Source organism: Drosophila sechellia, chromosome 2L, assembly GCF_004382195.2.
Source record: "Drosophila sechellia strain sech25 chromosome 2L, ASM438219v1, whole genome shotgun sequence".
In the NCBI taxonomy this organism is placed as follows: domain Eukaryota; kingdom Metazoa; phylum Arthropoda; class Insecta; order Diptera; family Drosophilidae; genus Drosophila; species Drosophila sechellia.
In genome coordinates, this window is record NC_045949.1 from 13013639 (window position 1) to 13036216 (window position 22578).

General features: G+C 42.6%; 3 protein-coding genes across 3 annotated transcripts; 1 reads left to right on the top strand and 2 right to left on the bottom strand.

Moving 5' to 3' along the window:
- Nucleotides 1–724: 724 nt before the first annotated feature.
- LOC6617847 lies at nucleotides 725–9964 on the bottom strand. Its single transcript, XM_032715064.1, has 6 exons — nucleotides 9887–9964; nucleotides 8103–8566; nucleotides 6861–8013; nucleotides 6370–6733; nucleotides 4150–4330; nucleotides 725–4088 (listed from the first exon to the last, which is right to left on the bottom strand). Exons 1-6 carry the CDS (start codon nucleotides 9962–9964, stop codon nucleotides 3377–3379), a joined length of 2952 nt encoding a protein of 983 aa, XP_032570955.1. The 3' UTR covers nucleotides 725–3376.
- LOC6617845 lies at nucleotides 4389–5281 on the bottom strand. The gene has a single exon (XM_002042117.2). The coding sequence runs from the start codon at nucleotides 5265–5267 to the stop codon at nucleotides 4491–4493; it is 777 nt and encodes a 258-aa protein (XP_002042153.1). The 5' UTR covers nucleotides 5268–5281; the 3' UTR covers nucleotides 4389–4490.
- On the top strand, nucleotides 5336–6307 carry LOC6617846. Its single transcript, XM_002042118.2, has one exon. It carries the CDS (start codon nucleotides 5353–5355, stop codon nucleotides 6196–6198), a length of 846 nt encoding a protein of 281 aa, XP_002042154.1. The 5' UTR covers nucleotides 5336–5352; the 3' UTR covers nucleotides 6199–6307.
- Nucleotides 9965–22578: the final 12614 nt, after the last annotated feature.

The following is a 22578-nucleotide window of genomic DNA, read 5'->3' on the forward strand; positions in this document are numbered from 1 at the left end:
AAGATAAAATAAATTAATAATAACTGTAACTATGACTAATAATGAAATCAATTACCATGGTATAAGAATTAAAATGTAAAACAAAAAATATAGATTTTGTATAAGGACTTAGAAATTGCATTGCATTGTGTAATAATAATTATAAATAAAAATATACATATATTAATTAATTAAAGAGAAAATTTTGTGTGTATTACTGGGGGATTTACTTACAAGAAGCTCGTTCCTGAGATACAAAAAGCAACGCAGATATTTTTGTATTGTACATTTTTTATTTACCATTTTGCTTGACATTTTGTTTCTGTTTATTACTAATTCACAATTCTTTGCTTGAAATACATAATAATTTTAATAATATATTTTATTATGCATGTACGCACATACAAACATACTTACGTACGTAAGTTAATGAATTTTGTGTTCTCTCTTGTCGGTAATATAATAGTTTAGCTTTTGCTATGCTCTTAAAATGCATGACATCCATTAGCGATTACACTTTCATGGTTTTTCTAACAATTAATTATTTTCGTGTTTCGTTACTTGGTTGTTAATTGTTTAGCAAAACTTCGACTCATTATAGTTTGAAATGATGAAGCATTGTTTTACGATTTTGCTTAAATGCGCAGAAATACTTTTGAAGTAAACAATTTTGTTTGTATTTTATTTCCTCAAATTTCACAACATTGAAATTTTATTTCTTCATCAACACATGTAGTTTTATTTGTTAAGATTTATTCTTGGTGTGCTTTGTTAATAACATTTTGATTTTCTTTGTATACTCGCAGCAATTTGCCATCCGCTAATACTGAATTCTGTTGAGCCTTTCGTGTACGTACTACTACCTGGTGAGCCAACTCATTGCCAAGAACTCAATTGAGCCGTTTAGTTCAACTTTTATGTCGGTGTATAAAAGTGTCGTCCAATCGTTTTGGTTTCTTAAAGCTTTTCCATTTCCTCATTTGTTCAATCAACAATTTCAATTCTAATTCTCAACTTGGGTACAGAGGGCTGAGCTACTTTTCGAAGGGTATGGGGGGATGTATATATTTGGGATAAATATTTTTGTAGACATATGTATGCACGTGTGTGTTGAAATCGGTTCTCATAATCGTTCACTTCTAATTTACTAAAAATCTACAAAATATAATATTTGAATTTTTCCTCTGATAAATATATTCTGCATATACATACGTTATAGTGATTGTTTAACATTTTTACATTTTTTTTAATGCAAGTTTTACTTTCTTACTGTGGTTTTTATGTGTGGTTCTTGATGAGGTCAACTTTGATTTGCTTTATTTGAAACATTTCTTTTCATCTCCTTTAATATCTTTATATTTAGAATGATCATCTCTAATTGTTGATATGTGTTTACTGTTGTATGTTGTGGCTAATATGAAATCTTGCGTTTTTCGTTTTATATTTTTACAATTCCGAAAAGATTTAACCGCTTCCATTTACGTGTTAGTTCGGTTATGTACTTTGTTAATTTCTTTTTTTTTTTTTGCTTTTTAATAATATTCAGTCTATATAAACATTCATTTATACATTTATGCTAAATTTTTGGAAAACAATTTGGGAAAAGCGTGCGAAACTGACATTTTGCAGTCCCTCAACCAAAACTGGTAAAACTTCTCTAAAAAGAAATTGGGTTCAAACAATGTGGAAATAAAAATACCTGAATACCTGTGGATGATCGGTTTTATTTAGGAGAAAGTGTTTAATTTATGTAAATCTATCAAAAATTAATGGTTGTTTACTTTACCTCGCTATTATGTCTTAAATCTTTATTCAATAATGTAGTTATAGTTTGGGCATGCTATTTGCTCTGCATTCGCTTCTGTATATTTATTTAAATATTTTGTTATATTTGTTTTGCTTTAGCTTGTTAACACATTCCTCTTGACGAGTTTTATTCAATGCATTTGATTTTCAGTTGTATTTTTTCATTGCTGTTTCTGAAATTTTACTCAAGGTTGCTATACCATCCTTTTCACGGGAATCGACATTTTCTTCAACAGATTCCTAAATTTTTGCTATGCATTTGAATATAGATAGAAGTCGATCAACATAAACGAAATCAACTATTTACATATATAGGTTTCCGTCTGGTAATAAATCTAGTCACTGTTTTCAGTATCTTCCATACTCGCAGAAACCAACAAAAGCAAGATATCAGGGTTTTGTGTAGGGTACGTATTTGGATTCGAGTCAAAAGTAAAACGTTTTGCAATATACTTTTCAACATCGTATGCTAAAATATTTATTTCTGATATTGTTAATCGTAATACTTTACGTCGTGCTTTCTAGAATAAGGTTTATTAGAGTGTTCTAGCAGCGACTGAGCTTGCTGGGAAAATATATTCATATAAAGAAACGTATTTTATGTTATCAATTCACTAATTACTAAGCAAACCAATGCCAAGCGTATCCTAAAATTAATATTCTTTGCTCTACATTCACGTACTCCTTGTTCGGCGCCGTTTAGCTCCTTTTAAAAAAACTGCCAATTCTATTCGCCATCCTGGTGCTCAATAATCCCAAGGACCTTGAAAAGAGCCCTTCCAAGCCAATTAAATCAACTATTAATTGTTTATCCCATCTTCTGCCTCCGATGATGATGCACGAACTGGCTTAACACCTGCACCGATATATAAAATTTGTGTGGATAAATGGTTAACTTAGCTAATTAAAAAAGTTCCTAACTTAAATCATTGTAGGCAGTATGTCATTTTGTTTACTCGGTTTTCTCTAGCGCTGTGTGGTTCTGAAAATAATTGCTGACAGTGTGTTAATTTGTTATTTGAACACAATTGCTTGATTATGTCATAGATAACTGAGCTGAAAATTAAAAACTGTGAGTGTGGGTTTCGTTAAATGTAAACATCATGTTCAACTTAGTCCATTAAAACGTTTTAAACTGTTGGAACGACTTGCCGCAAAGATTACCATTCAAAAAAGTCCGAATACACTCAACGGTAATCCTTTGCATTAATGGAACAATTCTAATATTCTAAAACTTTGTCGTGCTATATTTGCATGCTTGCTATGCGGCACACTGAGAAGCGTCTACACATTTAAAAAGGATTGGCAAAGCTTTTACAAAATTACGAAACTACGGTTACAAACTACTTTGCCAAAAAAAATAGCAATACCATGTGCAATACTGATTTGAGCCCGATCAATCGATTTGGCCTGGCAGGTATATTCGAAAACTAGACGTCTCGAAAGCAAATCTAAAAACTAACCACTGTGCTCATGCCAAATGGCGCTCCTCCTCGCAGATGGCGCTGCGCGTCGCCTCGCACTGGGCACAGTGCTTCTCCAGAAACTTCATGGACAAGTGGAACGTATACCGGTGCCGGGTGCAACGCCTTTACATCTTGTACTCGACGATTTTGTTGGGATTGAGGAACTGCTCCCGTTGCGACGCATCCAAATGGGCTACGGTGCGCGTCAGTGCCGAGCCCGAACCCGAACCCGATCCCTGTCCCTGACCCTGACCCGATCCTGTTCCAGCTGCTGAGCCCGAGGAGGACTTGTGCTTGCCATCGCCGCCGCCACTGGTGCGTCCAGTATCCGTGCCAATGGGCTGGTAAACGCCCTCTGCACTGATCACACCCACATTGACGCCGGCGACCACTGGCTGTTGGAGATATCCGGAATACTGTGGTGGCAGCTGGTAATTGCCCGGCGGCTGCTGCTGCTGCTGTTGGTGGCTGCCCGCCCGCGGCTGCTCCGTGTGGGCAATGGGATACTGCTGCTGATGGGCGTAGTCCTGGCTGCTGCCCACAGCGCCAGCGCCAGCCACCGAGCCACCAGCTGCTCCTCCGCCACCGGCTGATCCTCCAGCACCGCCACCGCCCATACGGGAACCGGAGTCATCGTTGAGGCCCTCACCCATTTCACCATCCCGATTGTGCCGTCCACGGATGCATAGCTTGGTGAAGAGCCAGACTCGTCCGCGGTAAAGGAGGTAACAGCAGAAGTGAACGAAAAACGTAAAGATGATCGCACAGGCCGTCACTATGATCGCCTTGCCCGGCTTGGTCCAGTCCATCATCGGGTAGATGGCAGTTTGGTTTTTCCTGTGTAAACAAACATCAGTACCATCCTAATTTGATCAATCATATCCAGTGTGGTTGTCACCTGTCTGTTCCGCCGGCCAAGAAATAGATTCCCGTGAATATGGCGTAGGCCAGGCCAATGCCAGTGGTAAAGTAGGCGTGGCTCATCTTGATCGGATGCCCCACGATGGCCAAATCGATGAGCATTATAATCGTGTTGAGCACATGGACCATTAAGTTTAGCGCATCGATCTTATGGATTTCTAAAAGATAAAAGATAGACAAAAAAAATGTTTTTTAATTAAATGCTTTTCTTTTTCTAAAGAACTTGATTAAAATGCTCGTTGTTCTTTCCTTAAATTTATAAAATACACTTTGCCCTGCAGGGGAGGCTTTTTCACAGGTGTCCAATTTAGGAAATCCCTAGTTTGAGTCCATGAACATCTCCCACTGGCTCTTAACGGATCTGGACAAAAACTTTTGATTTGCTGACTGGCCAGCGTAGTAGAACTCAAATCCAACATCATCGGCGGAGTCAAGAAAGATGTAGCAGGCGAGAAATTCGAACAGGATCATCGTGGAGCACAGTGGCCTATCCAAGATTGGCGGCAAGTTCTCCCAATAGCCGGATATGACCTGCGCCTGGAACACAATCAGTGGGCATATAACTTGCCAGAGCACAAAGTGAGTGGCTACTTCATAGGAGAACATCTGATCTGACACGTGGACACAACCGGCGACCATTAGGACGGAGGAGAGCACAACGAATATGAACCAAGTGAGGAACAAGTAGGCCACTGCAGGACATTCGGGTAATAGATATGAGCCGACCAGCAGGAGCAGCGACATCATGACAAGAATCTCCATGCTCAGGAGCAGGACGTGTCCGGTCCGCTGGTTTGAAAGGGTGCACACCGTTCCCAGAGCCAGACAAGCTGCTATGCAGCAGCTGACTATCCAGTTGAAGGGGAACTTCCGGCGCAGCCAAGTGACGTTGACATAGACGCACAGGGTGACCAATCCGATGACAAAGAAGCAATAGGTAGCCACTACATCCGGAACCAGGACGTATCGTCTGAACAGGCCCGGCAAGATGAGCAGCCCAATGGCCAGGACAATGAACAGCACCGCGATGCCGTAGATCCACTGGGACACCTTGAGACGGAGGCGCACGACGCCATCGACTGGCTGATCATTCATCGATGTGGGGGATTTCCTCGTTTTCTGGTTGTTTCCCGGCGCCCGTGTCAAGTGTCAAAGGCGACAGTTCGGCCTGACAGCCAGTATGTTAAGTGTAACCAGATCGGCATCAGTCCCAAATTTCAGCGTGCGATCCTTTGGAGCCTATAGCTCCAAGAGCCACTTCGAGGCAAGTCATAGCGTGAGTGAAAGCACGTTCTCGGAAGTGGAGCGTTTTGTGGAGGCTGCCACCAGCATCAACCGACTTCCAAAAACGCGGAAACTCTCCTCCTGCATTTTTCGAACCTACGTCTGCCTGCTGTTGGTCATCCAGGTGACCCTGGCCTCGCTGCAGTGGCTCGGATCCACGTACCGCTGGAAACCGCAGCTGAGTGTGGCCAACCGCGGCCTGTCCGTCCTGCTGCTCCTGCTTTCGTGGATCAATCTGACGCTGGCCTTCATGGGCTTCCGGCGACTGCAGTTCACCTTCCCGCTCAATTGGATTGTCTTTGGGTGCATCTTCGAGAGCCTCACGCTGCTGGTGGTGTGTCTGCACATTCTCGAACAGGATCTAACGTGGCCATTTGTGCTGATTGGCATTGGCGTGCTGGTTGTCTATACGCTGCTGGGGCTGTGGGTACCTGGATTCCTCACCGCCAACTTGTGGATCCTTATCCTGGCAAGCATTGTGGTCTTCCTGGTCTCTTCAGTGGCCTTGGGCGTCCGCCTCCAGATGCGATACTACGTGCCCGCCAGTGTCTGTTTGGTGTTCTTTGGACCCTGGGCCATGTACAACTCCCAGAAGCTGTTCCTGCGCCACAAGCGGTCTGATTACGTAGCTCACCAGTACTTGGAGGCGTCCGCCAAGATGTTCATGAATTATGCCTTCACTGTGAGTGGCATTATATTTGCCCACCGCTTCTCGGTGGACACATTGGATGCCCCCAGTTAGGATATGGCGCCATTTTTGTGGCTTAGGTTTTTTGTAAGTCTTTCTAAGTGCTGTGCACAATTAAATTAGGTGTCGCAAAATTTTTTGTTATTCCTTAATTAAAACCCCCAAAAATATCATCGTATATGGTGTACTGGAAATTCGAACTTAACGCCAATATGGTTCACTTACCAGGATTGTGGACCAGTAGCCAGTAGCACATGGTGACGATGAACGCATAGACAGTGGCACAAGTGTAGAGCACCCAGTACAAGTGGTGCAGTCGACTCTTCTTCGCCTGCCGCACGATCTCGAAGTCCTCGCGCTCCACCATCATGCCCTGGGTCACTATCCATGCGGCCAGCCAGGCCTGGACTGTGCAGAAGAGCAGTCCCCAGTGGGTCAAGTAGATCCACCACTTGGCATAGTGGTGCTCAAAGTGCTCGTCCGTGCGCCCGATGTCCAGCAAGGAGCAGACCAGTGCCGCCAGGCAGGTAATGGCCGTTATCCATCGGTAGAACAGGTAAACGATGCGCACCTGCGTGTTCCGTTGCCACTAAATATGAAGAAGCTTATTAGATAAAGTATATAGTTTCCTAAATAATCTATATGGGAAAATAACCATTCCAAGGTAGAGATCTCTGGCTCTGAATATGCTTTTCAGTGCGAAAACTCTGGCTCACCTGGCATAGGTAAAAGTTGTGGCGATGCACATGGTCCGGGGTGAACTCCGGGAAGCAGCTGTTCCACAATTTGCTAACCATCATTCTCTGATTGCCCAGGCAGCTGCCCGCGTTGCTGGCGAATTGGTTGAAGCCCTCGCAGCTGTCCTGCGAAGGATATTGGTACGAGTGGTAGGACTGCTGCTGCAGTTGCTGCTGCGACGGCTGGAAGTGCTGATGTTGCTGTGGGAAGTGCGACTGATGTTGCTGGTGATGTAGCTGCTGCTGCTGCTGATGCTGCTGCTGTTGCTGCTGTTGGTATTGGTAGGGCTGATATCGCTGGTCCTCAAGGACACGCTGCGACTGACCACCACCACCCCGACCGTCCGATCCCGCAGATCCTGCTCCTCCCGCTGCGGCTGAGCCGTGCTCCGTTTGGTACTCGTGTTGCGGCGGCGTCTTGTGGCTGTGCAGGCTGTCCCGGCCGCTGCCGCCGTAGGGATGTAGAAAATCCGGCAGGTCAAGGATGTGGGCCAGCTGCGTGGCAACCTCCTCGTCGTCTTCGTCCTCGCCCTCCTCCTGCAGATGGAAGAAGCGCAGTTCCTCGAGACTCGAGCAGTCCGTGGAGAGCAGTTCCTGCGGCAGGCACTCCTCGAGCAGGTCCTCCTCGTCTTCAGTGGTGCTGGCAAAGCCAGGCAGATAGCCGTAGTTGTCGTAGGCGTCGTACCGCCTGCGGGGCGTGGCCTTGTAGCGATAGCCAGCTTGCAGCTCCTCCGCCGCGCTCCCGTACTCACGGAACGGCGAGGTGGAGACCGCTGATGCTGATGCCGCTGCTGCAACGGCTGCCGGAGTGGGCGGTACCGGTGGCGGAACGGTCCGTGTGCTCCGGCTGCTGAAGTAATAATCGGTGGCTACACTCGGCGCCGGTGGCGGTGGTGGTAAGGCTGCCGGAATGGCCAATGGTGGCAAATAGCCGGGTGAAGTTCCCGCTGACGCTAACAGCGGTGTCGGCGAAGCATCAAAGTTAATAAGCGCCGCTGCCGGATAACCTCCTCCGGAATATCCACCCACGCTCCGGTACGGATACGGAGGATACGGTGCGCTGCCCGGTGCACCGCCGCTGCTGGTGGTTCCAATATAGATGTGCGCCGATGTGGACGGCAGATGGTACCAGCTGGAATGGTAGAGATCGATGTAAACCTGTGCTATTACTATTTCTATGTTTATGGGATTAGGCTAGAGAGCAATGGGTTGTGATGATACCTGGCTAGGTTGCCGCTGCCCAGACCGAAGCCCAGGCCCAGTCCGAGACCCAGATCGGTGTTGGTGCTACCGCGACTGAAGTAGTAGCTGTACTGCTGCTGCTGCTGCTGTTGTTGCTGCTGCTGCTGCTGGTGCTGCAGTTGCTGGTGCTGCAACTGCAACTGCTGGGCGGCAAAGAGCTGCTGCTGCTGGGCAATCTGCTGATGCTGCTGATGGGGGGCTGCGTAGTCGGTGAGCCAACGTTGCCGCAGGCACGAGTAACTCTGCTGCAACTCACGCTCGAGTCGCTGCAGCAGCAATTGTTGCTGCAGCTGCTGTATCTGCAGTTGCTGCTGCTGCTGGGCTAGCAATTGCTGCTGCACGAGCTGCTGGTGCTGTTGCTGCTGCTGTTGTTGCTGCTGTTGGCCACTAATTGGCACCGCTCTAAAGTAAAACTGCGCGTAATCCAATGTGAAGGCGTTCCTCTACAGCTTCGACGCGCGTCTACCGCATTCACGTTTGGCTATAGTTTGCGTCGCTCCCCGCTGTTGCAGTTGCCACTGCTGTCTTCCGTATCCTTTGTGTTCTTTTGTGGCTTTTGCTCCTGTTGCAGTTGCAAGTGGCAAGACGTCTAAGCCTGTAAGTGGAGCAAGGCATTGAGGCATTGAGTTGAGTCGACTGCATTTCGAATGCGAGTGCATAATGCACTAATTAGGCGGGCGTTAAGTATACGCCGTGTGTACACAGAAAAACAGGGGCGTGTGCGTAAATTAGTTTCTTGTTTATAATAAGTACATTATTAAAATCTTATTATAAAAATATAATAAGTATTTAATATTATCTGTATAAATGACCGATCAATTAGTGTATTACAACTTCATAAATTTATGCTTATGATTGTATTCTCTGTAAAATAGATAAACAAAATTATATGCTATTATACAAGCTAATAGATATGAAATGGTTTGAATAGGCTTGGAACATCATGAGCCACCTTAATCCCGACTACGAACCCAGATTGTAACGGATACAAAATGAAAAGTACGATTCACTGAGCACACTGTTGATGGCTCCTGAAATCGTTTCTTTGAAATGCCAATTTGCAGCCGTGAAAACGTTCTCAGTATTCGAGGAATTAAAAGGAGCACACAAAAACCGAAACAGTTGGATGGAATCCATGAAGGCAATTTCTTTGGAAGGATGTTCTCTAAACATACGTCGAACATCTAAGAAGTGTAGAGGCATTCAAACGTATACTATGATCCCTCGAGTCTTGAACTCTGTTGAACTTTTAAATTAGAGTTTGCTGGCTATAAAATGGTAATTTGAGGAAGTGCGATGACTTGGTTGGCTAAGATTTTTATTGCAAATATAGAAAAAGATTTGAGTAGGTGAAATTGATATTACTTTTAAATAGTCCCTACCCATTCTTACTAATTTCTAATAGTAATAGTTGAATTAAATTTGTGAAAATATAATGTGCAGCCATTTTTGTCCTATTATCGCCAAATGCCGTGGGCTAAACCATTTCCACGGCATTATCCTTTCGCTGCAGAAATGTCCTTAGCCAGTGTGGGCGGGGCAATAAAATCAAATCAAATTGCGCGTGCCTCAGCAAAACGCAAAACGGCGACCAGGAAGCGCCGTTGTGCCAATTTTGGTTGCGTTGCTTTTCCGCTGCAGAATTGAGTTGCAGTTAGATGAGATGTCTGCTTCGCGTGGGGAAAATGTCGGGGAAACTGCAGGCAAAATTGCTGGGTGTGTGTCTGTGTGCATTTGTGCTTTTTGACGTCATCAGCAAATACTTTGCTACTGGCACAGGCACTGGCACTCGTTTTGTTGCTCTTGTTGTCGCTGTTTGCACAGCTGCCATGGGGCCGCATTTAGTTGTTGCCACTACCACCGCTGCCTGTAGCTGGTTGTTGCAACATTTACATTGGCAATTTGCTTGGAAAAGCACTTGCGCCACCATCCTCCGTGTACCAGCCATTCGGAGCACACACACAACACAGACGCCAACGGACCCACTTCCGGCCACAAGTCTGTGCTTTTGGCCTAAACCGAACTTCCGACATTTTCACCATGACCTGAACACCCTTTTGTTGCGCTGAGCTTACTCCAGGGGAAATCAGGGTGGGCTCCTTTCATAATATGCATTAATTAAGTTAAATACATCATTTTATGCCAATAGATTTGATATTATAATGTAATTAACAGGTTACCCTTCGATGCATTCAATAAATACGCTGTGATTTATATATCTATTAGATCATATTATATATACAAATGGCATTTTTGTGATAAATCAATTCCAAGTTTCTTTTAGCCAAAAATCCAGATTGGTAATTGATAAAATTGTCAATGTGCAAAAGAGAATTCATGGTGTCCTAAGTAAAACACATATCCGCTGACACAGCTTGTCTTTTTTTTGTGTCTTTTTCTTTGGGTTTTAAATTCCACTTTTCCTGTGGAAAACCACGTTTAACTTGTGTGAAAACTTTTTGCTTCCATCACTTTAAGACTCCTCTGCGTGATGGCAAAAACAATAAAAAAAAGATCCAAAAGAGAGCGAGTAAAGTTGGGTTCAACATTTAGTTAAAGTCGTTTGGATGGTTTTCAGCGCTGGCTCTTTATTTATAGCCCACTTGGCGGACAAAAGTGCAGAAAGAAAAAAAATGAAATTTGACAATAGTTTTTGCAGCGGCAATTAGGGGCACGCAGAACGTTGCAGGTTATAAAGCCGAGAATGAATTGCCCAACATAGTTGCAATTGAAATGGAAATTGAAATTTAATGGCCGTTCGCACAGATCGCGCAGAATCCAACGTGGAGTCATACTCCAGAGTGAGCGAATGGCTCAATAGATGGACAATTGTGTGCTTAAGCTGCATCATAAATTCACTGAAGTGCTCGCCGGGCAAACAAACAGAGCACACACGTTGTGGACAACGTGTCGTATGCGCGATGTTGGATGAAGTGCACGCATTGGCGGCGCTCAAGGAACTATGACATTAATGCTAATTTAATTAGGAAAACGTGTCAATGAATGATTGTTTGGTATATACTACGAAATCTGGAAAAAATTAAATACACTTTATTTCGATTTTATTTTCCCCTCAATGCCTCTACAATTAAATTATTTTTTGTATAGAAATTATTAATTTTCGCATTCCCTAAAAAGTTTTCCACTAATCTTTGACTGGAATCCCCATAAGATCAGAGCAAGTTCCTTTCAGTTCAAAGTCAAAATAAACAGCCATTCAGGCACATAACTTGCCAAGCACTTGAAGCCTTAGAAATTTACAGTATTTTCCCCAGAAACTCACTCACTCACTTCCCTGTTCCACTGATATAAGCGAAAGTAAAGTATAAAAAAAACGAAGAAAATTTGTTCATTTTAATTAAATTGCATTCTCCTCGCAGTGCCACTTTCGTTTGACGCAGGATACGAAGGATACTTTAAGCGAATCTCCCCCCAAAATACACACACTTGGATGACTTGGAATTTCTGTTAATCAAACTCAGTGCTGAGCATGAAAATGCTTAATTGTATTATTACATAACTTTTATCCAACCAAATGGAGCGGCAAGCATATTCCGCATTTTACTCAAGACACAAGTCGTTGGCAATTAGGCCCTGTGTTCGCCAAATACAAATCGATGCGGTCTCAAAGGATAATTCATGCGTCACCAGCATATAGAAATCTGAACATGACAGCAGCCAGTCGAATTTCATATGCTTTATATAGTATGCTGCTATAACTTAAGTGCTCGATCAATAGCATACATAATGACATCCATTGTAAATGCTCAACCACATTGAAACCAACAAAATGCCAAAATTTATAAATGACAACGCACATTAAACACAAATGTAAATACATAGATTTGTCACATCCCAGTTACAGTTAAATATTTAATATGCTACCGAGAAACAGCTCTTGTTGCACAAACATTGCACTTATAGTTAACCAAAACTCAGGTTATGATTTCCTGGAATTCATTAAGAAATTCATTGAGCCACTTAGTGCTTTTTCAAGTGCATTTACGCAAAATGTAAACCACATTTTCATGCGTATAGGCATTTCCTAGTATGACTTTTGTATTGCAAAGCTTATATACATTTTACATGGAGCCAGGATACCGAGGCTCCCATAGAAGTGGCTACCTGGGGCGGGAGAGGTGCAACGTGTGCGTCTGTGTAAACTGGAAGTGTTGCACCGTAGGCAATGTTGCTGCAAAATAGCCAGTCAAATGGGCACCCTATTCCGCGCCACGCCACGCCCCTTCGTCTAGCATTTGGGATTTTGAAAAAATATTTGCCTACATGGAATTATGAGGGGCCATCATTTAATGAATGGCCTGCCACCTGTGCACGCCCTTAATGAGCTAAAACAAGGACTGTGTTGCCAGGCGGATGTTAACTGCGGATGTTTGCCAACGTGTATGTACATATATGTATATGTATATGATGGTAAGGAGCTCTGCAGCTACGTTCTGGTTGTGTTATTTTCTTTGATTATGTGCACAATGCCGAGTACCCTGTCCTTATGCCACACAAAATAAACTAGCAAATATGTTATGGTGTGGCTTAAGCTTTTCGAGCAAGTGTAGCATTCAAATTAAGTTCAAATAAATAGTGATACAAGACTGCATTTCAAATGCAATAAACCGAAATTAGTTTTGGAATGCATGTGGAATATAGCACTATTTGCATTTCGGCTGACACGATGAGGCAGCAATGGGAATTTGTCCTGTTTGCGGCACATTCAAATAAATATTCGCTCACAAAGCACTTGAAAACAATTGTCCGGCCGACTTTAAGCCAACATTAAGTTTGGTTTCTTTCACCGAAAAATTAATGGCCCGGCATTGGAATCTTGTTTATGGCATATATATACACAAAATAGTTTAGCCAAAAAGCCGAAAAAAGTCAGAGCTGCCATAAATCAGTAGGAAAAAGTGAGTGGAGCAAACGGAGGAGGGTTCAGAACGAATATTGCTGCCGCAGCAAAGGGAAAGTTTGAAAAACGGCTTCGAGTGGGAAAAGCTGAGGAAGTGGAGATTCCACGACACATTTGTGGCTGGCAGACGGGGAATGGAAATGGAAATATATTTCCGCCAACGACAATCAGGTGAAATGCAAAAAGTGTCGAGGAAGTTGTCAAAACACTGAGATAACATTTTCTGGCCAGGACATTGATGGCCAACGAGCTGTAGAAGATGTGCTATATCCTGGCCTAATTAAGGACTTGTCTCTGTGCAGTTTTTAAAGTACATTCATTTGTGGAGGAACTTCTCCATCCTGGTGGCTTTTGTAGGCTCCGTTTTTATTTATTGTGCCACAGCATCAGCGAAGGCAATATATTTTCCCTGCGCTTGCACTTTACATAATTTTTCCCGCAAAGCCCCCACCTGCATAATTTCCAAGGATTTTTACACAGAAGCCTTCAAAAGAAATTAATCTTGCCGACGCGAAACCAACGAAAATTTACGAGGTACCTTGCCAAAGGTGAAAGCACATTTTTCCGCCAATAAATATTTGTATTCCCAACTATTAATTTGGGTTTTAAATATATGCCGCTTCAAGGGAAACAAGTTAATCAACATGCCACTGAAGGCAACCTGTACTATTCGAATTTAATCAAAGTAAACAATTGCTGTCATTTAATTAACACATAGAAAACCTTGTTCATTTCAAAGGGTCGGGAGCGGGGGTATGTAATTTGAAAAACTCGGGCAGGGATGTAAACAATTGAGAAATCCCAGTAATTGAAAGGGATCCGAACAACAAAACCCTTTGGCACAAAAGCCGCGAGTGGTAAAAACAATTTCTTCCCAGCATTTCCCCTGCCACCTAACTTTTTGCACTCACTGTGCAGCAGACTACTGTTTTTATTACATGATAGAAAAACCCCACTTTTTATGGCGAATAACATGTAGGAAATCAAACTATTATCACAGCATACTGCTTTAAATGTTAATTATGTTATGGCCTTTAATTTATTTAAATATTATGCCAGTTAACTTATTATGAGCGTGGTTATTATCCTCCGAAAACCACAATTCTATAGTGAACTGTGAACCCATTAACTTCCACTTATCGTAAATCAGCTGTTCGTGGTTGACATTCTTGAAAAATCATGCAGCGCTGCCCCTGCAATATTGCAGAATGGTTGAATGGCACAAATGGTTGAAAAACACCCACAAATATGGCATGCAGGTCACCCATCGTCCCTTTTTTTTCATTTTCCCGACTGCCATAAATCACATAAATGTGTGGCCGCATCAGCGGCATTCACAGAAAAAAAGTAAAGAAAAAAGGCAAGTGTAAAACCGGCGAAACAACAACGGCAGCTCAATATCACCATCAACTTTTAGTTCAATTAAGCGTTACGCTGATGGCATTCCAGAATTTCCGGAGGCTTCTATAAATTTATGGTTTTCATAAAGGGGATTTTCCATAATTAGGAGCACCGTAAAAATGGCTCAAAACGCCTTAATGTCCAGTTAGCCACAATTCGCAATAGCCCTGTTTGCTTTAAAGTCATGGCTTTGGTATTACTTTTTGGATATTTAATGTACATGTACATGAACGACTCTCAACCAATTATTATTCCTCGAATTTCATCAATAAACTCTTTTTCAGCATACAAATTCAATACCGCTGTCATCCGCACTCATCAATAAGGCTTATAAATGCACACGAAAATGGCATTTAAATGAAAATCATCAATATAGATTTTCCAGTCATGGACAACATATAAATTTAAATTATCTAAAGGCTCTTAAAAACAAACAGCTAAATTCGAAAAACGAAAAGCAGTTGAATTTTTAAAAAGCTCAGTTTTTTACTAAAAATCGTTGCTGGGTACGCGGTGGAAAAACCACAAACATTACAAATGCTTGGCAAAAACTGAAAAGAGGTCGAAACGGGCAAAAACATTGGACAGAAATCACAGGCGGATGAACACGGGTCGGAAAATGCTTCAAATGCGTTCGTTCGCTGCGAATCAATATGGATCCGTAGCAGGGGGAGTTGGGGGATTTGTGGGGAATCAACAATAACAACATACTGAATAACGTCAAACTAGACCATGAAAACGGGTGGAAATTCCAATGAAAAGATACCTACTACGCACTCAAAGAAAATATTATTAGCATGTCAAGAGGGTGAAATTATAACTTTGACGAGCCGCTGAAACATTATCTATACAATAATATTCAATGTTATTCTTGTTTATGTATAAACAAATGTAATAATGTAATAATGGTCAGTTTCGGTCAGTTTAAATGTGTTAACTGTTCGCCGCAAATCCATGGCAAAAGCATACGCCCCGTTGCACGGGATGTATGCTACGTTTCTTCAGCAGCAGCCCAGTTCTCTGTGGAAAACTACGGTTTTGGTTTTTATTATTTTGCATTTCTCCATTTAGTCGCTTAGAGCCGAGACACAAAATCGCACCACGTTGACCGCAATTAAAGCGAAATGTACGAATGATGAAGGTTTAGGGGCGAAAGTGGGGCAGATGGAAGCTGTTTCATTTTTCTACCTTGCTGGCAAAGAAACTTCCCCGAATAGACAGTGCTCATCTATGCTGACAGTTGAGTGAGAATGCAGCACAAGAAATTTACTGTCAGCCAGAAAGGAATAAGGCTTTTCGCTAGAATTTATTTCGCTGGTCGCAAGAAATTAAAAGACAAAGGTAGCCGCCAGGAAATGCCAGGACAATTGTGGCAGAAGCCGCAGGAGGACTTGTTTCCTTCAACTTTGAGGCATGTCTACTTTAAGAGGCACAACAAACGCTTACTTTAATGTGGCATTTAATTTTAAAAAGAGAAAATGTTCCAATATGCGGATAAAATACGTTTTTACTAATAAGGTTTGTAAGTACTTTATAACTTTAAATTTTATTGTAAAATCTATATGAAATTTGTAGTAAAATTAAATATCTATAGGATAACCAGCGTTTGCCTAATGATTCATTTTGCCAATAAATTCCCTTGTCTCTCAAAACATTCGCTTCCGTATTCATGGAAAGGTTGGTATCGCACAGAATACAATTAGTGTGTGATAAATAGTCTCAGAAGACAAGAGTTCCCCCACTTGAGACATTTGATGCAATGCCAACAGGAGGCAACAAACATGATATATCTAAGTTCATCTATTGAAAGTCATTGTGCTGCACTAACTACCGACAGATGGCTGCACTTTTAGTCCTTCGGACTGCCATGAGCCATGTGGTTAGGGCCCCTTGGGTGACCACCAGTCCACCAGACCACCAACCCATCGGTCCTTCTGCTGACATATTGTGTGAGTCGAGTCAGCTGCTCGGCCTATTTGGCATTTTGCTAGACGACATCTCGGAGCCCTCCTGGCTGCTAGTAGTTTGGGCTGCAATTAAAATTGTTAACCCTTGTGTAAAATCGCATTGGGGCTTGCTGCTCTTGTGGGCCAAGATCTGGCAGCTGTCGCCTCGTTCGGCTAAAACTTGGGATTTATGGCATAAATAATTAAGTATAGGCAATTTAGTGGTGACGAGCAAATATAGAGCAGTTACTAACCCAAATGGAACGAGGCTAACATAGGTTATTGACATTGGCACCATGTGAAATGTGGCCATGACTTAAAGCGGTGCGGTTCTCTGTGGTCAACGACCATCCTTTGGGTTCTGCAGTTGATGGCCAACACATTCGTTTTTCCCGGAATGCCAATAAAGCTTCCTTGGCCATTTCGATTCACAGATAAAAGGTTCAGTGATTTTACCACTCACATCTTGTGAGTGAGAGCATATATATGAACATATGCGTAAATACGAATTGTCGCCATTATCGGGGGTATATAAACTGCAGTAGCCAATTTGGGCATAACTCAAATTTGAACTGGAACATGTGTCATCCCAGCGAATGCAATGCCCGGAAATCGACAAGTCGTCCCAAGAACATGCAAATGGATTGCAAAAAGCTTTAGGAACTCTGGTTCTTTTTTATATGTCCTCCAAGGCGGAAGGCGAAAATTGTCAACGGCTTGTCGGCGCCTAAATGTATGCCATGAATTTGTGTGCGCCCGCATATTTGCAGATTTCGCAGAGAAACTTTTGCCATCGGTTCACAACCTTCGAATTTTCGCGGAGGAAAACTTTTGCTGGCAGGTCCCCTAAAAAATACAAAAATATATATATATACTTATATATATCCCCCAGTTTGTCTGCCAAACAATTGGCAAATATTTATAGTCTAATTGTGAGTGCGATTGAGATTGTACAAATACGTTCTCTCTTCGAGCCTCCAGCCCACACCTTTTTGCAGCAATATCCAGGGACCCACTTTGTGGCCCGGCACAAAGAAGTCTTCAATTTAGTCCTCTAAAGGATGTGCAGTGGGTTAGGTTGTTCGGGTGGAGGACAGGGCAGGTCGGGTCGGGTTGGGTTGGACTGGGTCGCATTCGCAATCTCCGATCCTAACCGGAGGTCGCATACTCATACATATATGTATGCATTCAGATATCTATACATCCATATCGAAGGCGCGCCTTTTGTGCTTCTGACACTTGTCAAAGCTATTGGAATTTCGAAATAAACAATGTAGGTATCAGTCGACAGTGCACAGTGTGCCAAACTAGTTGGAAAAGAGATTTCCGCATGACTTCACATTCGATTCGAAAGGCCTGAACTTGTAATCCTGGGGGATTATTCACTTATCGGTGACAAAATAAGTGAAAAGTGTTTCAAACACTTGGAGATTTGTGGAATTCAAGAAGACAAACTTTTACAGTTGCAAACAAGCATCAAGATGAATTTTATTAATTTCCAATTTAACTTAAGATTCTCGAATGCTTATTATTATTAAGATTGTTGTGTATAAAGTCAGTCATAAAGCAATATTTATTTTGACGATGTTTTCGATCCTTAGCCCACTGTATTTTTCCACGATACGAGCTTGAACATCCTAATGGTGTATATACGTATACGAAGAAACGGTTTGTTGAGCAGCTGCTGGTTGCAAAGGACATGGGTCACCAACACCACTGCACTCCAGCTAACACACACACCCACAAGCCGAGGACCCCCAACTGTCATAAACTAGGATTATGTTGCATAAGCCTGCTTCCTCCAGCTTCATTGTTATTGTTGTCGTGAATAGAAGTGAGATGCCTACACAGTTTAAGGCAGAAAAAAAGCTCTGTTGCTCTGTTGCCGATAATTAGATTTTGGTTGAAAATTGATGGGTATGTGTCATTCGGCGACGAGGCCGCACTGCAAAGTCCTCGCAAACTAATTGCTGCCTATCGACCTAACCGGACTCCATTCCCTTTCGTTTGGCAAGCCAATTAGAACAGCCGACATTTGTTAGTCAAAGCTTAAATGCGTAATTTGATCCATTTGCCAAGATAAAATTTGCCGGCCCAGTGGCAAGGACAAGCGGACGAGCGAACTTTCCATTTCCATTACCGCCTCGCCTGGAACTAAATCAAATTTTCCCTTGCACGGCTAAAACGACAGCTTCCGGGGGCCGCATAATCAATAAGTTCGCCTGTGTGTGGCCTCTGTGTTCACGGCATCCAGTTCTCTGTTCTCAGCTCTGAGCTCTGTGGGCGCGGGCACAATGGCGAAAGTTCGACTTGCTGCTTCATTAAATTTAATTTATAAACTTGCCATAAGCACTAAATCACTGTGCAGCATCTGGAGGAGGGGCCATTCCAGTGCCAGGAGATACACGCTGCTGGCTGCGTCTCCGCTGCGTTGGCACACTCCTTGTGGAACTGCATAAAATGGCGACCAGTGGCCAAAATGGCGCTCCATAAACATCCGGTCTCCTCTTGCTCTTCCTCTTCCTTTTTCCCGTTTGCGTTTTTGTTTCTGCAGCTGCTGACCACCGTTATTTACATGGCAACAAAATGGCTGAAGGAAAAGGGGCGACAAAATAAAAACCCAAAATATGAACATATTTATGCAAAATAACCCAAGGCTGCGAGGAATGGAGCACTTGACAAACAATCGACGAATATTCGCAAAAAGTTTGCAGATACAGAAGTTTCATCCTCGAATTCTGAAGCTCAGAAAAATCCAATCAAAATCGTTTATTCTACCATACTTTGAGACTTTTGATTATTGACCAGCAAAAATAGTTTAATATCTATTTATTGAAGCGTTTAACACACTTTTGACTTGTAAAATGGTAATCGCAAAATGAGAGCAGGAAAATAAATAGGGCACAAAAATGGCTGAAAAGCACCAACGCCTAACATACTGAAAGGAAAAAACAAGGGAATCAACTATAAAAGGGCTAACATTTGTTTAATGTTTTTGTTGAAGCTGTCTAAGTCGACATTCAAGCCATTTGTTTGTTGTTGACATTTTTCGTGCTTTTTCGCCTTCTTGTTGCTCAAGCATTTCCGCTCGGCGCTAAAATGTGTGCTACACTTTTTTGTTCGCCCCACACACACACACACACACACGCGCAAATATACACTTTTTGAACTGGCTGCCTGTTTGTGTCAGGGACCGTCTATAAGAAACGACAATTTATAAGACCACGCCCCCAGCTGGCGTGGCCCCGCCCCTATTTTTTTCTCATTCTGCGTGTGACAAGCGCGTGTGTCGAGTGATTTTTGTGCGAACTGACTTCTGATAATCGGAATTAGTCTGCTACAATTCCACTTGCCAACTGTGCGTGGATGGACCTGTTGGTGGCTTTAATTAACTTGCTTCACTGCAAGGACGTGATCTTTGCTACATGAACTTAAGACATTTCCCATCATAATGTTCCTCTTCATAGCAAAGCTGAATGAACTTATTTCACAATGAAATTGTTGCCCAGAGCTTCAATATTTATTTATATATTCATAGCTAAAGAAGCTCATAATTAAGCTAATCAATGCCATTTGATTTTATTATTATTGATAAAACGAGAATGTTTTCATTTTATTTATTTGTTTAGAAAGCATGCACAATTAGCAATAATTGTCTGGAAAATAAATAGAATTGTTTCTAATTACAAGTCAGATATTTATTTTAAAACTTATGCATCATTTGCTATTTAGTTAAGAAATAATGGATGGAAAATATAGCAAATAGAGCTAAGAAAAGTATTATGATTGAGTTATGCAGCCAAATGCAAACTGTAAGCTGTCTGTTTTGGCCCATTTAAGGATAATCACGGCCTAAATCAGCAGCATTTGAGAGGCATTCAGACATCGCGGCGCCCACTAAAAGTGGCACAAGAGCCATTCCACGAAACCCTTCGACGCGGCCCATTGAACCATAATAACAGGTGAGAGACAATTGGCGCCATCCAAAAGGCGCTGCTTTGAATTATGTTAAGTGGACGAGTGTCTCTGCAATTCTGTCCATTCCATTCTGCTCAATTGTGTTTATTTGCGCGAACTGCGCCCAATGGCAGATGACAAAAAGACGCTTGACCTTATGGCGCTAAAGGCAAGTCCTGAGCGCTGAGTGCCCACTCACACAGGACGAAGGCGATGTGTCGCCAGAGAAAAATTCGTTACGCGCAGTGCGAAGTGCCACGCCCTCGGCCGGGCCTTCGCCCACTTTCCCAGGCTCATAATGATGAGATGCTTTTCTCTCCCTCTCCCTCCTCTCTATATCTCTCGCTCTGTCTTTTTTCGTCTGTCTTTTTCGCAAAAACAGCGAAAATTTTCAATGTTGTACGCGAAATTGTTGACAAAGTTTGCCTCAAGGCAAACACAATGCCAAAGTGGGCTGGGAAGTCTCAGTTTCAAGGCAGCACCAACCAGCCAGCCACCCAACCACGCCCCTCGTTGGCAACATAAAAATAAAATTACACAAGAAATTAAATTAGCGCAAATAGGAGCGCACTGCAAAGGAAAAAAAAGGCAAAATTAAAATTTACTTGCCATAAAAACGACTGTTGTGACACTTGAAACGACGCAGGACGACTGAGGGGGAGGGAAAGACAAACAGCGGCCAACAAACAAAAACAATAAATTAAATTCAGAGCAGCAGGGCCATAGGCGTCAAAGTCGACTAAGTGCTCCGAGTGGCAGGCTCAAGGATCTGCAGTGCCACCTCCTCCTCCTCCTCCTCCTCTAACCACCTTCCCGTCCAGTCAGACGTCTCGCTATCAACATCAACCCTCCTCCACCTTTGTGGCCTCAAGTAGCCTCATAATAAACGGGCAAGTGCAACAGTGACGCATTTCCAGTCGGCGCCACTGAAATCCTCCAAAGCATCGCTCAAGTGCGGCGATGGATCATTTGGTCGGAATGGATATGGCACAATTAGGCCCGAATGAGCGACAGGTGGACAGCTTAAACATCCAACTTAAACAGATACGAAACACAGCACAAATTTGATGTTTAGCTTAATGGTAAGCAAAACTATCTATCAAATTGAACATTTTGAACTTAGTTTTAAAATATTATATAATATTATAAAATTATGAAAGGGTATTATATCACAGTATATTTTATTTTTCGTAAATAATTTACTCATCAAACTTTTTTAAGATCAAAGTGTTAAGGCAACGATGTATCTTTACATGCAACAAAATGTCATAAAGGTATATTAGTTTACAACTTATGCTAAATTTTTGGGCGCTCTATAAGTTATTTGATTTAAAGCCATTATTTTAATTGCTTTCCCTCCGCTCATTTAGCCTCAGGTCAGTCCGAGCATCTTGACAGGAAATTTGCAAATGGATTTTAGTGGGCTATTTTTGGCAAATGTAGCATACCTCGGGGAAAGTTGCAGCGAAGGACAAGCGACTGCAACCCTTCTCCCCCACTCCTTCACCCACAACCCTGGCCATATATGTAAATCGTGCCATTTTTGCGCTTTACGTGTGTCAATTTAAAATGCAATTCGAATTGCGACAGCTATGTGGCTGAAAACTGGCAGTGGGACTTGTGGCGTGGGAGGATATGAACCAGTTTATCCTTGGTGGCTGCACTGTGTGTGTCTGTATGTTTTGATGAACGGACGTGGCTGGGGCCGTGCCAGCGTAATGAAACAGTGCGTCAAATATTAGCCATTCGAGGTTTGGCGAAAGTTTTGCGAAACTGCAACAAAATGCGGCAAAGGCCGCAGCACAGTAGGCGGGCAAAATTTGTACAGGCGCCCACATGAGCCGAACCAGATACAGATACAGATACATACATGCAACTGTCTAAATACCCAACTATCTTCTTGTGTTCATAGTTGCCCAGGGGACAAGTTCTAGGAGCAGGCTTAACTGGCTGCCAAGCTACCTTTTTTCCCAGCTTCTACGAAAATCATGCAACAAAAAATTGACAGGTCGAGAGTGCGTGGCAAAAATTCCAGAAAGTATTCTCCACGCCAACCTGACCAATTGAAAATAAAACGTGCAAATACCAAAAATGAGCAGTCATTTGCGCAGGTTTTCAACAAATTTTCTTCGAAACACATTTGATGATAGAATTTTTGAATAAATTTTGCAAATGTTCAGCTGCCACATGTATATTTATAAAAAGTTAAAAACTAAAAACTAAAGTTGGC

Bases quoted from the DNA above. Each gene is read 5' to 3' on its own strand.
- LOC6617846 (XM_002042118.2), top strand. From the start codon at position 5,353: ATGTTAAGTGTAACCAGATCGGCATCAGTCCCAAATTTCAGCGTGCGA.
- LOC6617847 (XM_032715064.1), bottom strand. From the start codon at position 9,964: ATGCGGCCCCATGGCAGCTGTGCAAACAGCGACAACAAGAGCAACAAA. The intron at 8,014-8,102 runs GTATCATCACAA...CTACCATTCCAG, and splicing joins GGCAGCGGCAACCTAGCCAG to CTGGTACCATCTGCCGTCCA. The intron at 4,089-4,149 runs GTGACAACCACA...TTGTTTACACAG, and splicing joins TTGGCCGGCGGAACAGACAG to GAAAAACCAAACTGCCATCT.
- LOC6617845 (XM_002042117.2), bottom strand. From the start codon at position 5,267: ATGAATGATCAGCCAGTCGATGGCGTCGTGCGCCTCCGTCTCAAGGTG.